The sequence below is a fragment of the Hydra vulgaris genome, chromosome 08 (genome assembly GCF_038396675.1).
Source record: "Hydra vulgaris chromosome 08, alternate assembly HydraT2T_AEP".
In the NCBI taxonomy this organism is placed as follows: Eukaryota; Metazoa; Cnidaria; class Hydrozoa; order Anthoathecata; family Hydridae; genus Hydra; species Hydra vulgaris.
In genome coordinates, this window is record NC_088927.1 from 44962443 (window position 1) to 44977500 (window position 15058).

Below are 15058 nucleotides of genomic sequence, written 5' to 3' on the forward strand. Positions count from 1 at the left end.
TTAGTTAAAAAAACGACAAATATCTGTTTCTTTTTTTAGAGTGTTGTTTCTATTGCACCAGATCTGTTTAATTTTTTATAGAAATGCTTTTAATCCTTTAAGCGGCACCTTTTTTTTTTCGCCGTACATCCAAATGCGCGGGTTATTTTGAATAAAACTCAACTTTTTACTAATTCAAATTTAATATGAAAATAATGTATAAAAATATCATTTAAAACACAGTATTTGTGAGAAAACATGTTATTAATACTAAAAAATATATATTTTAACACTAGTAGTATTTTTTTGAATGATAGAGTTGGAAACATGGTGCAGCACACAACCCTACATCACAAGGGGTGCACTCATAACGAGAATCTTTTCTTTTCCCCTTTTTTCTGCATACAACACACCTCCGTTGAGGTGCAGATTTACATTCTGTTTCCGGAACATATGATGGAAAATGACGATGCACTAATCGCATTAGATTTCCATCAAGACTTAGTCTCCCACCCTGTCCGGATGTTACTATGTCATAACCATAAAAAGAAACTAAAGCACTAACAAGCTGCATTCTGAATTCTAAAGCCTTTAGTTTACCTCCTAACATTTTGTGAATGACTTGTGCATTAAATATGGAAAGATTAATCAGATGAAAATAAAACTTCTTATACCACTTTTTCACCCTTTTTCGCTCACAAGCATAGGAGGTAGTCATTTGATCACTAAGATCAACACCACCCATGTTGCTGTTGTAAATGTGGATAACAGTTGGTACTTCTTTCCTTGCACCTTTACGTAAGACAATTTCTAAAGTATCATGTATGCAGGTGGTTATCATGTAAACATCACGTTTATCCTTCCAATGCATTACCATGAATTGATATCCTTGCTCGTATGCAACACACCTTTCATTTGATTTCAATTTTGCATTAATAACATCTATTGGTAGATACTTTCTGTAGCTTTGTAATGTTCCCACAACATCAGTCTTTCTTTGAACAAGAAAATCACAAATTTCCAATGAGGTATACCAATTGTCAAGGTATATACACCGTCCAACATCTAACAGTTCTTCAGATAATGACATTACTACATCGGTGGCCTGATATTTGTATTGTTGAGAAATTTCTGTGCCAGCACCAAGGTATATAATTTGATTCCAGACATATCCTGTTTTCCCACATACCAATGCAAACGTCTTAATACCGAAGCGTGCACTTTTTGATCGTATCGATTGTTTAAACGACAGCCTTCCCTTCCACAAAAGTAATGATTCATCTATGGATATATCACGTCCTGGTTGTAACATAATTTTCCAGCGGTTAACAATGTACTCCTGAATGTATTTAATTTTTATATCCTTTGTATAACTTTTGTCCACAAAACTAGAAATATCAACAAAATGAAGAAATCTCTCTAGCAATAATAATTTGTTTTGCGATAGTATACTTTTAAAGCCTGGTGTTTCAAACAGTTTGCTTTTTGTATAGTACATTCGCAGTTTGGGCTTTCGAATAATACCACAGTAGATTATCACTGCAAAATGAAGGCGTATGTCACGAGATGTAAATATAGCTCCACTATTGATAAATTTAAATATACGAGAGCTTCTTTGAAATACTTTACCTCCTGTCATTTGGTTAAAGTATATGTTAGTTTGTTCAGCAATGTACTCACAAAGTTCGTTTGTAATAATATATTCAAATAATTCAAGAGGGTCAGAGTTTTTTATATCTCCATTGACTTTTTCTTCAGAAATAAAATTAAATCGTCTCATTCCTTCTTTAGGACGTTCCTTTTGCCAATTTAAATTCTCATAGCAACTAACTTTCTTCTTCTTTAGAGCTGGAACTACTTTTATATTCTTGATATTTTGCTCAATTGATGGAATATTCTTAAAATTATCGTCACTGTAATCACTCAGATATAATTCTTCATCTGTTTCTGATTCGATTAAAAATTCTATTTCACTGTCAGATAAAGATTCTGTCAACGAAGAAAGATCTGAGTCTTCTTCCAAGACAAAATTTACAGCGTCTTGAACAGATATTGATCGTCGTTTATCTACCATATTTTTTTTTATTTCTAAACGAAATTTTCGTTATTAGTTCCGTAGAACATTCGAGAATAGTAAAATCGTGGTTTGAAGGGTGTATGACTAATTTTAAGGTGTTACAAACTCTATAAGTAACACCTTATACAAGTGCGTATTATTACGGCGGTGCTCCTTAACTCCTAAAACGGTCCTCCGTATTATTACGGCGTTTTGTCTTAAAGGGTTAACTTGCCGTTTCATCTAACGGTTTGGTATTTTTTTTATTTTGTTTTTGAATTCTAACAAAAGCGCAATCCTTTGAGTTTTTTTTTTGTGTGGAAAAACCTTTGCCTGTTACAATATGTTTTATATAATCACTCGGTTAATATAGTTTTTCCAATATTATATAAATATAAACTTAGCGAAAAAACAAAATGAAAATTTTGAATGCGTTTTTTAAAAACCTTGAAATAATTTTGTTAATCTTGAAAAGTTGAAATAATTGAAGTTAATCTTAACATAAGTTAATAAATTAATTTCTTTTTAATAAATACAAATTTCCAAACTTAAATCCAACATTATAAAGATTACGTCATTTAATGATGCAGTTAACCCTCCATCGGGCGCGCTTGATCTAATTGATACAAGTCAATAATTTTTATCTCATACGAGTTTTTGAGTTTTTACTTAGTGTTCTTCTTTTTAGTAGCTTCATTTTTTCCTTCTTTTTTAGTTGTACTCCATCAAACAGGATTAAATTACTTTATTTTGAACTGTTTCTTGTCATTTTGTTCAAGTTGATACAATGTGCCTTTGTATGTTACGTTTTGTACGTTAACTTCTGTACGTTACATTTTGTAACTTTGTAACTTTGAAAATAGTAGGGTAAATTAAGGTAATATGAGCACCTTAAGCGAAAACTAGAATATTTTAAAAAATAATTATGCTGGATCCAAAGTTTTTGCGAATAAACAATTTTTATGTATTCTTGTACATGATCTACTTAAATATTTGGGCAAACAAAAGTTTTTCTTAAATATACAGAGGTTTAAAAAAATGTAGCAAAAGTGCGCATATTACCCAGACCACTTGGTCATATGAGCATTTTAAATAAGCTCATAAAAATAACATTAATCAAGTAAAAAAATATCAATCTGACATTTAGAACTAATTTTTGGAATATAATGATTCGTTATTGACGAAACTTATCATTAAAATATCAAACTTTAAACTACATTTTGTTGAAATACAACTATGTTTTCTACAACAATACAACTATGTTTTCTGCAACAGTAACAACAACAAAATTAGCTTGTTATTTTTTTAACTCAAGCCTTTAATCAATAAAAATTCAAATTTTTGGAATTTAAATTACAGAAAAACATTTAGTATTGTTAAATTATTTAAATTTCTTACTATATTTTGTTTTTATATAAAAATCAATTAAAACCTAAACTATTTTAGAATTTTAAACTAGGTAATTTTAATGAAAAACACTGGGTAATTTGAGCATGCTCATATTATATAAAAATGGCATTTTTAAATAAAGTCAAAACAAAATGTTTCTAAGCAATGTTTTTTGAACAAAAATAGATTTTTAGCAAACATATTTTTCCTTGTAAAAAAATTAACTTCATTATTTTAGCGCCAAAATTTTGCGTCACAAATTTAATAATGTGTGATGATATTATTCTAACAAAACAAAAAATTTAACATCGTTTTAATTAGATGATAACTGCTAATTATTTCATATAAATTTACGGTAATTGTGTTGATTCCGGTTATCACCACATAAAGTCGCTTCAAAAACTACAAAGCAACTTTAACTTCACTGCTTATATCTAAAAAATCTTTATGTATGCTCATATTACCAAGGTGCTGATATTACCCTTATCTACCCTAATATTTTTTTGTTCCGGTAAATAATTTTTTAAACAAAATTAAATATATAAATTTGAATATGTTTGATTGATAGATAAATTTATTATGTTTTCAAATTTCAATACTATTTTTAGATACCATTAAAATGAAGAGAAAACTGGATAGTGGTGCAAGTAAAAGAAGGTGGAGAAAAGAATTGGCCAAATAAGCATGCAACAACTCGTTTTTAAAAAAATATTTAAAAAAAATGTTTTTAAAAAATATATAAAAAAATATCGTTTCAAAAGAATTTTTTTAAAAAAGTATTCGTTTTTAAAAACATCACAAAATACAGTTCAAATTGAACCAGCAAACCAATCTCAAAGTGTGAGTGTCAGTGTTAATATTGAAAAAGAAGTTTTTCAAATTCCAAAAGACCCGACAAACAACCAGCAGGAAATTTGAGTATTATAAACCAGGAACAGGATGAACCCAAAATCTCATTACAGGAAGATAGAAGTGCATATAAAATACGAGATATGGAATCATAGGCAACAGATCAGACTCATCAAGGTAATCTAGTCAATTTTATTGACATTGGGATAATTAACAAAAATAATTCTAGTAAAGTGAACTCTTTCTTCAATATGACATTCAAAGATTGCGTGAACAACTTGATAAGATTTCAACCGAGTCAAAATTTATTGGTGTTTCATGTGAATTTTTAAAAAATTTTCATTTGCCAAGACAAGATGATGCCGATCTGAACTTTAAAATCAAAGTTTTTATCGTCTTCATTGAATCGATTCAGTCTAGCCTCACCCAACAATTTCAGTCGTTACAAGACATTTTCAAACTTTTCGTATATCTACGGCAGTTTAAATATTTGAATGACAAAGATCTTGCATTGGCTGCTCAACATTTTCAGTACAAATATGACAACAAAATCTCACAAGAACTTAAAAATGAGATAAAAGAATCTTTGGTGTTAATTTTAAACTAGATTGCACACCAAAAAAGTTGCTGGAAGAAATCTTGGACTTGGTCTTTCAAGTGTCCTTTTTACAATTGTATTACAATTGCATTATGCATTTTTATTAACGGGTGATGCAGAAGTTATCGGACAAAATAAAAACGTCAATAACTTATTTATAAATAAAAAAACAAACTACTATTATATTTTTTTTAAATAAAGCATTTATCTTTTAATAAAAATATATTATTTTTTATATGAAAAAACACCACCATCTACAATTGATCTCCATTTTGCTCTGACGCCTTTCATATGCGACTGTAAAAAGTTTAAATCAATTTCTTGTTGTTTTAGATTAATGCGATCAATCAAAACTTGCTCTGTTGAAGCTTGCCAATCTCCCTCGTAAACCTTCTGTGCCAAATGTCCCCAAAAATTTTCGATTGGTCGTGCTTGAGGCACATTTGGGGGATTTGGGGGATTCTTTATCAACGTAATAGACATATTGGTCCAATCAATTTAGAGAATCTTTAGAATAATGAGAACTTGCTATATCTGGCCAAAATAAATAGTTAAAGTCTCCTTAATACTTGTAAATAAATGGAAGAAGTCGTTTTTCTAAACATTCATTAATATTGATTGATGAATTGATCGCTACAGCCTTGGAAGTGCGAAACAATGGCTCGAACATACCAGACACGGTCAGATATGGCTATTCACATTAATAACTTTTTTGGAAATGTCTCTTTTCCTATAAAACGAACACTTTCTGGGCATGTCTTTTTGTTGTTTGTGTAGTATCCAGAATTTTCAGGCATGTTGTCCCCTGCAAAACTAAAGTATTTTTCGTCATCGATGACTAGAAGCGATTTTGTTTTATAGAGTTGATTAACTAGTTTCCTGCTTCTTTTCTTTGCCTTTATTTGTTGTTCTATAGTGTATTTTGGAGTCTTTTCACGTTTTCTATATTTAATATTCATTTATTTTAACTGACGACCAATTAGCAATTGATTTACACCGAATTTAATAGCTATTTTTCTCTGACTGAATCCTTTTCGATTGTTGACAAGTCTCGTTAATTCGGCTTTCTTTTCTCGAGTCCAGGATGTCGAACGACCAGGGTGCTTTCTATCAGAAAATGATTGAACAGTTTCAAGTCTTTTTAGGTTATCATATATTGCAGTTCAAGCAAATCCTTCCTTTTCAAAGTGAAAAACGATTTTTTTTTTTTTATATAAATAGGTTTATTTACAAAAAACATTTTTAGTCACTTTCGTAAAGATTCTCGTTCAGCTGCATTTAACCTCATTTTAAATAATTGTGTTTCAAATGATAAAGTTTATATTTTATAGAATGTTTATGCCTACGCATAAAACCACAAAAACTAGTTATTATGCTCAAAAATTGAAATTAGCATTTGTCCGATAACTTCCGCATCTCCCGTTAGTTTGCCTGCCTTGACGGCTTCCGACGAACGCATATTTAATGTTTTAAAGCAAATTAAAAATTATCATCGTTCAAATATGAGGCAGGAACGGTTGAATGGACTTGCAATGCTGAATATAATTTGTGGTATTGCAAGAACTGTATTTTTCAAAAATAAAACTGAACTTTTCGAATATAATTGCTGCATTTTCAGAACAAAAAGCAAGAAAGACATTTGTGAAAATTAAACAAAGCTTATTCATTCTGTTTTAAATACATTTAGTGCATTTCTTTAAATTTCATTTTTAAAATGTGATCATAATTTAATTGTTTATTTGTAGTGATTTGCAAATAATTACCTATTAAAAAAGAACAATAAATAAATCTTAATGAATAATTATTCATGTATGAATTATACATTTGTGAAATCTGAATTGTAACACTCACAATAAAGTAACACTCCATTCGTACGGCCGTATCCTCCCAATTCCAAGACCTCCTTAAGAAATGTGTAATTAGTAGACTAGCATATTTCTTGGCTAGTTGGCTTGCTAAAACGCACAAAATGCGTCACATCCGAGAGTGACGGTCTGTCTAGTTAATTGCATATATCCTAAAAGTAATAAATTTAAGTGGTCGCGATATATTTGAAGACTTAAATGCCTTTACACCAACTTTTGTATCGTTTTACGCAAACATTTTGCTCAAATCGTTCTCTTGGGATCTCCAACTTATAGCTGGCCCAAGCCTCTCCGAACCTCTATACGGGCCTGCTCATATTGCTTTTAAAGTAATCTGGCCATTTCAAGTGGTTGACAGTAATTTGATCATTTTTTGGGTATGTAAGATTTTTCATAACACTTTGATGTAAGTTCTGTAATTTGGATAGAACAATTGTTTTTTATATATAGAAACGGTATGGTTTTGTTGTGGTCATATTTTTGGTTTGCGGTGTTATTTCTTAGTTTACATTGTGGTGGTAAAGATTTTTTAATTTTTGAAAGTTGTCGAGGTTTCATCCCGACTAGTTGGCAGTCAAGATATCCTGATATGAATACATTAGAAATATCTGTTAACTTAGTTACTTCGTTTCTCTCTAAATCTGGTGTTGGCTTTAAAGAAGTGTAAAGGTGTGTTTTGAAAAATTTGTAACATATGGGTTGGATTAAAATTTCTTCATATGACATTTTAGTAAAGTTTTTACTTTGGCAATATATGCTGTTCCAGTTTCTATACATTTAACTATAATACAGGGGTAGAGTTTTTAAAGAACCATTGGAATGGCTTGTAAAGAAGACTTGATTTTCTTGGTATGCTTATGAATAATTGTTTAAGATGTAAGATGCCGCATCTTTTTAGGCTCCATAGAGTTGTTGATCAAAATATTTTGAAATTCATCTGAGCTGTATTGACTTTAACTTTATTTAAATGTCAATAAGATTGAGGCTACCTTTTCAATAGAAAGTTATAGGTTGTTTTTTTTTTTTTTTTACGATACTGTTGTTCCATAAGTATTTTTCAGTTAATCTTTGTAATCTTTGCATTTTTTATCATTCGTCAACTCTAAAAGTAAGGTGATATATGCTGCTTAGGAGACTTTGGTTAATTAAAATTCTTTTTTCTTTCAAAGAAAATTTAAAATGTTTCCAACTTTTTATTCTTTTCTAAATGTCTATTATACTAATTCATTTATCCCTTATCACGAATCAAGTTTGTTCCAAGTTTGTGCTGGAGAAAACAACACCTAAACATTTAAATGAATGGTCTTTCCAAGAAATGCTTAGATTTCTTTGATTTTAATTCTGTTTATAGTATTGCTTCTTATTAGAGATTTTTTTCTGATGTAATCTGCTAATATATTTCTACTGGTATTAAGTACAGAGTTATAGATTGAGGCCGGCTTTCTCATACTCCTCTGTGATTTTTGATGTTATCAAATGAAAAACCATTTGATTTTAAACGTGAGTTGATGTCAGAGAAAAGTGTTTCAGTTATATTATTAAAATAATAAGCCAAAAATTGATGAACAATCAAATAAAAATTTCCTCTCTCACTCGAATGCTTTTGTTTGATCTATAGATATTATGGATGTATCAAGATTATTTGCTATATGAATAATGTCTGTGGTGCGGATAAGTTTTTGAATGTTGTTCAACAAGAAATGCAAGCAGTTTGTGTTTCTATTATAACAAATAGAAATGTGTTTTTAAGTCTGCTGAAAATAATTTTTGTTAGAATTTAATAGTCTGTATTAAAAAAAGAAATTGGTTGCTAGTTTGTTATAACTGATTTGTTTCCTATTTTATAATTGCACGTTATGATGACTTGTTTTTGTGAAGCCGACAGTTTTTTTTTTTTTTTTATTGATATTATTTAATACATTAAAGTGGGGTTTTCTTAAAAGTGCCAAACTTTGCTTTATAGAAATTCGTTGTTAGACCATCACTTCTGAGTGATTTTTTCGTGGATTGAAGAGCAACTTTACCAACGTTTAAAGTTATGGTTTAGTCAAATTATTGTCGTTGTTGTTGGATAATTTTGGCATTGTCTGTGTTTTCTAGTAGTATATCTTAATAAATTACACTGTTATTACTTCCTTTATAGAGTTTAGAATAAAAACTATGACTACATTTCCTAGCGGGCACAGAATGAACAAAAAATGCACTGAACTTGCGTCCTGAACGTCCTTTATAGAACCAAAATAATTTTTTTGGTCAGCGTGGAATGTTCAAAGACATCTGAATTACATTTAATAGTATGCCATTTTATAATGGAACACAGATTAAACAAGTATGTAAACTAAAATCGAAATCAATATATATATATATATATATATATATATATATATATATATATATATATATATATATATATATATATATATATATATTTATATATATATATATATTGTTGTTTTGATTATGTAATAATAATCAATTTTTTCGATTTGAGAGTGATCAATATAAAGTGAAATAATCACAAAATAGATCAATAAATAATTAAAAAAGTAAGATAAAAAAAAAAAAACATTTTTACGGTACTTAAAGTTTCATGCCGTTTGCGGCACTCATCAGCCATATATTTAAATCAAGAAAAAACCGTTCAAAAATACAATTAAAAAACCGTTACAAAATTAAAAAAAAAAATGGAATGAGTTCTGACGTCAAATAATAATAATAGTAATAATAATGACAATAATAATAATAAAAATAAAAATAATAATAATATGGAAAAACATCTTTTTTAATCGCCAGTGTCATATTGGGACAGAAGGAATCTGTTTCTATGTCTACACTTAGACACAATCTCACTCCTTTTATTCAATAAATTAGTACTTTTATAATATAGAATTTCATATTTTTCGGTGAGACATAATTTGCAAGATTTAGATGTTGGATTATATGCTTTACATCGCCTGAGAATTTTCCACTTAACTATAGGGTCTAAATTAGCTTCTTTTAACTTCCATACATGTTTTGAGAGTTCAGTATCATTTTTGTATTTAGAGATGTTAAATGATTTAACGTGATTAGCGTATCTTAATTTAAAAGGAGTCTCACTTATCCCAATGTAGGATTTTTCATTAGAAGATGAATCAAGATTATCTGTTGTAACAATTGCTTGATATACAATGTTGCTTGTTAAACATTTATTAAACAACGGACAGAGATTTTTATTATAGCAATTACAGTCCTGTTGATTAAGGTGTGTATTGCTGCATAAAATGTATTTGTTGTGCAAATTTATAATAGATTTTACACTTGGCATACAACTGTAACTAACTTTGACTGTGTTCCTGTTAAAGATTTTATGCAGTTTATTATAATTAGGAAAATGTTTGTCAATAAGTTTCAAAAAACATTTTCCCAGGTTGGTGCTAACGTTTTTACTAAATGGAGGGTTAAACCAAATGATGTTGCGGGCTCTTTTCCGTTTTGTCGTAAAAAACTTTTGTTGCTTTGCTTCCTTATAATTGATTTTACCTTTTTTTAAATAAACCCTCAGAATTTACGAAAGTGCAAAAAACGAGACATAAGGAAATCAGTGATAAGCTATTTTTATGTTGGATTTATTTAATTTAAACCTTATTTCAAACCTGATAATATATATATATATATATATATATATATATATATATATATATATATATATATATATATATATATATATATATATATATATATATATATATGTCTATATATATATATATATATATTGCGATTCTTTTTACATTTTGTAAATAAAATTACAGTATACTTTGTATATACGAAGACAAAAAATGTTATACAAGTTTTATTGCTTTTATGTTATAGAAGGACAATAATATTTATTTTTTTACATTTGTTTTCGTAGTAAATAAATTACTTTCACAAACTCAAACAAGATTTTTGAAAGAAGATCGTACTGATCTTATTATCATAACCTTTTCCAAGCGTGTGTATATAAACTACATCAAAACATAATCAACAAAATAAAACGTAATTAATAATAAAAGTTGTAGGAAAATATAAAATTCCTATTAAAAAAACCTGAATACATTAACCATTAAGATACTTAAGTTTATCGTTTATATTTAAAAATAGGTAAAGTAAAATGCATGTCGAAATTAGACAGAACAATTTTATTCCAAAAATATTTTTTCGTCTTATTGCGGAGCACCGCCGATGAGCATATTATTGGAAGTTCGCGCCTGCTATCTAACCGATGTTGCAAAACTTGCCCAGAGGTGGGGTTTTAACCATGGATCCTTTGTCTGCAACCACTGCGCTACGGCTGCTCTTCATGAAATCCAATACAAATCTGAATAAATTTGGTTTGATAAAAGGGCTAATATACAAAATTATTGTTTCTAAGTGTATGTTTATTTACTGGTTTCAAACAAATGAGATTATTGAAAACGGGTAAAGATATGTCATTTTTCCACATATATATAAAGCGCAAATCATTAAAAACATGAAGCTCATGAATATTGAGAACTTTTATTTCAATAAAACGTGGTTTGGAATGAGTGTATCGATCTGCAAAATTTATTAAACGAATCGCATGTTTCTGACGGTAATAAAGTTTTTTAGCTTACTTTTTTCAGTGCTTTCCCATGCAACACTAGCATAATCTAAATAACTATGAATTAAAAAGTAGTAAAGTTGAGTTAGACTTTTTTTACAAATATATGTTTTGGTTGCATATAAATTCCAATATTTTTTGAAATTTTTGTACCATTATAGTCGATATGCGTTTTCCATGTGATGTTTTCATCAAAAAAAACACCTAAGAACTTTGTTATACAACGCCTTTTTTATTCAACATCATCAATAAAAATTTTAGGCAAACTTCGGGGTAAATAAGGTTTATTAGAGACAGGGTGGAAATGAAGCTAATTTGTTTTTCTTAATGTTAAGAGTCAGTTTGTTACATTTAAATCAATTGGATATACTTTTAAGTTCATCATTCATAGTATAGAAGAGTTTGTAAATTTCATTATCAGAAAAGAATAAGTTAGTTTTATCAGCAAACGTTATACTCATTAAGTTCGAGACTTTGTTTAGATCCTTTATAAAAGTGGTCCTAAAATCGAACCTTGTGGAACGCCACATGAAACATTTAGAAATTTATTTGGATGATCATTTTGCTGAAAAGAAAATGTTAACGGTTGGATAAATAACTTTTAAACCATTTTATAAGTTTACAATTTATTCTATAATATTTTATCTTTTGTTGTAAAATTTCATGGTCGACATTATCAAATGCTTTTGGTACGGTCAATGAATGCACCTAGTTATATTTTGACTTTTCAAAACAATTAAAGATTTCATATACTAATTGGATAACTGCATGTTCTGTAGAATAATTTCTTTTAAAGCCGAATTGATAGTTGTACAAAAAAATATTAGAATAAAGATAATTGTATAACCTATTGTATATAATACGTTCTAGAATTTTTAATGATGTGGAGAAGACAGAGCTAGGGCGATTAGTTAAAATGTATAATTTTTCATTTGTTTTATTATTTGTTTTTATATTTACCCAATCTATTATTTTTGTTTTTGGCGGTATTTGTTTTTGTTATATAGTTTGAAAAACGAACTTAAATAATTTTTTAAAGTTTAAACAGTTTTTTTTATATGTATATATAAAAAAAGTTTTTTTATTGTTTGATAAACAGCCTGTCCAAAACCCTCAGTCAATGTAGCAGCTATTCTTCGAAGCAGAAGGCTGTAAGATAGTCGATTTAGCAGCACTCCCTTAAACCAGAAGGCTATATATATAGCCTTCTGGTACAAGGTCAATGTAGCAAACATAGTCAAAATAGCGATCACTCCGCGCATGTTTCAATATAAATTAAAAGTAAAAACACTTGGAATGTTTTTATTTAGAAAAAAACTAAAACATAAACTTACAAAATGTTTTTAAAAACACTTAAGTCTTTTATTTTGCGTTTTTGTGGTATTATAAAAATTCATATATTTACTTTTCCTCAATTAAATAGATGCGTTTCGTCAATTAAATAGATGCGTTTTGTTATCTAAACTAAACTTTGTGCAGTTAGATACCACAGAGTAATAAATGTTAATTTTACCACAAACGGTATATTTAACACCTTAACTATAGGTTTATACACACATATATATATATATAGATATATATAAATATACCTTTAGTAGTTAGTAATATATATAAATATATATATATATATATATATATATATATATATATAAGCAAAATTAAATTAGACAAAATTAAAAATATTTTTAGAAATAAATTAAGTTTGCAACAGTGGAAAAATAAATGTATATGTATATGTATATATAAATATACATTTGTCCTAATATATATATATATATATATATATATATATATATATATATATATATATATATATATATATATATATATATATATATATATATATATATATATATATATATATATATATATATATATATATATATATATATATATATATATATTAGATATATTTATATATTAGTATAAATATGCATTTATACTAATATATAAATATACATTTAAACATATATATATATATATATATATATATATATATATATATATATATATATAAATATGTATATACATGTATAAATATATATATATATATATATATGTATGTATATATATACATTTATGTATATATATATATATATATACATTTATATATATATATATATATATATATATATATATATATATATATATATATATATATATATATATATATATATATAGTTATATATATATATATATATATATATATATATATATATATATATATATATATATATATACATATAGATATATATATACATATATATATATATATATATATATATATATATATATATATATATATATATATATATATATATATATATAAATATATATATATATATATATATATATATATATATATATATATATATATATATATATATATATATATATATATATATATATATATATTAGTTTTCATATGTACATTCCGTGTACATATGAAAACTAATAATTTCACCTACTCGTTGAAAAATACACCTAAACTAAATTAAAAAAGTTTTACTATTTCTTTAATTGAAAAAGTTAAGCATTTTATTAAAAGAATTCGTTGGAAAGCCCATTTTTTCTTAAAACCAAATACAAACACATATGATTTATTTAATAATAACTAAGATAATGATAATTATGGATTTAAAACAAAAAATACCCCACCTTTTAAACTTGCTTTGGAAAATTTTGAAAATGACCTATTGCATTTTATTAAAACAATAAAGTTTCGCCCTATAAAATACGAAATTCAAACAGAATTAAAGTTAGATGTTAAAAAAAATTCAATCAAACCCTAATATTTTGGTTTTTGCTGATAAGACAAATAACATTTACTAACTCTCAATAGAAAACTATGAAAAAACTTTACGCGACATTATTAATAGTTCTTATGAAAAAGCCCCTAAAAATTTGGAAAACGCAATTAATTAAGAAGCGCAAAGTATTGCTAAAAAAAAAAACCTTGATAACAGAATCGAGCCAACTCTCCCTGCCAAAGCCTTTTTAACACTAAAAGACCATAAACCAAATTTTCATAACAAACCTCCTTGTATTTGTTGGTTCCCTCAAAAAGTGTGATTAGACATGTAAGCAAAATTAAATTGGACAAAATTAATAATGTTTTTAGAAATAAATTAAGTTTGCAACAGTGTAAAAATACCACTGACGTTATAAATTAGTTCTCCATAATCGAAAACAAAAATGACTGTACATTTATTCAATTTGACATTAATGATTTTACCCCTCAATAACCGCAGACATTTTAGATAAGACAATTGAATTTGCAAAAAGCCACACCGTTATTCCTGATGACACAATCCGTATAATAAAATATTGTAGAAAAAGATTACTTTATTTTAATAAGGAAACTTGGAAAAAGAAAAACATGCACGACTGCTTTGATGTAACAATGGGCAGTAATGACGGAAAAGAACTTTGTAAATTTGTAGGACTATATATTTTAGATTCGTAAAATCTATAATATATAGTCCTATACAAAAGTAAAATAATCAATATAAAAGATTTAGGCCTTTATCGCAACGATGGTTTAATAGTAATGCGAAGAAAATCTGGTCCACAGCTCAATAAAATTAGAAAAAATATTATAAAAAATTTTAAAAATACTGGCTTTAAATCGAAATATACATAAATTTAAAAATTGTGACTTTTCTTGACGTCACACTTAACCTCTCTGAAAATTCATATATAACTTTCAAAAAACTAAA

At 27.1% G+C, this 15058-nt stretch overlaps 1 protein-coding gene across 1 annotated transcript; it reads right to left on the reverse strand.

The window, feature by feature from the left end:
- Positions 1-271: 271 nt before the first annotated feature.
- Positions 272-2053, reverse strand: LOC136083335 (piggyBac transposable element-derived protein 4-like). Its single transcript, XM_065802731.1, has one exon. The coding sequence runs from the start codon at positions 2051-2053 to the stop codon at positions 272-274; it is 1782 nt and encodes a 593-aa protein (XP_065658803.1).
- Between the last annotated feature and the right edge of the window lie 13005 nt (positions 2054-15058).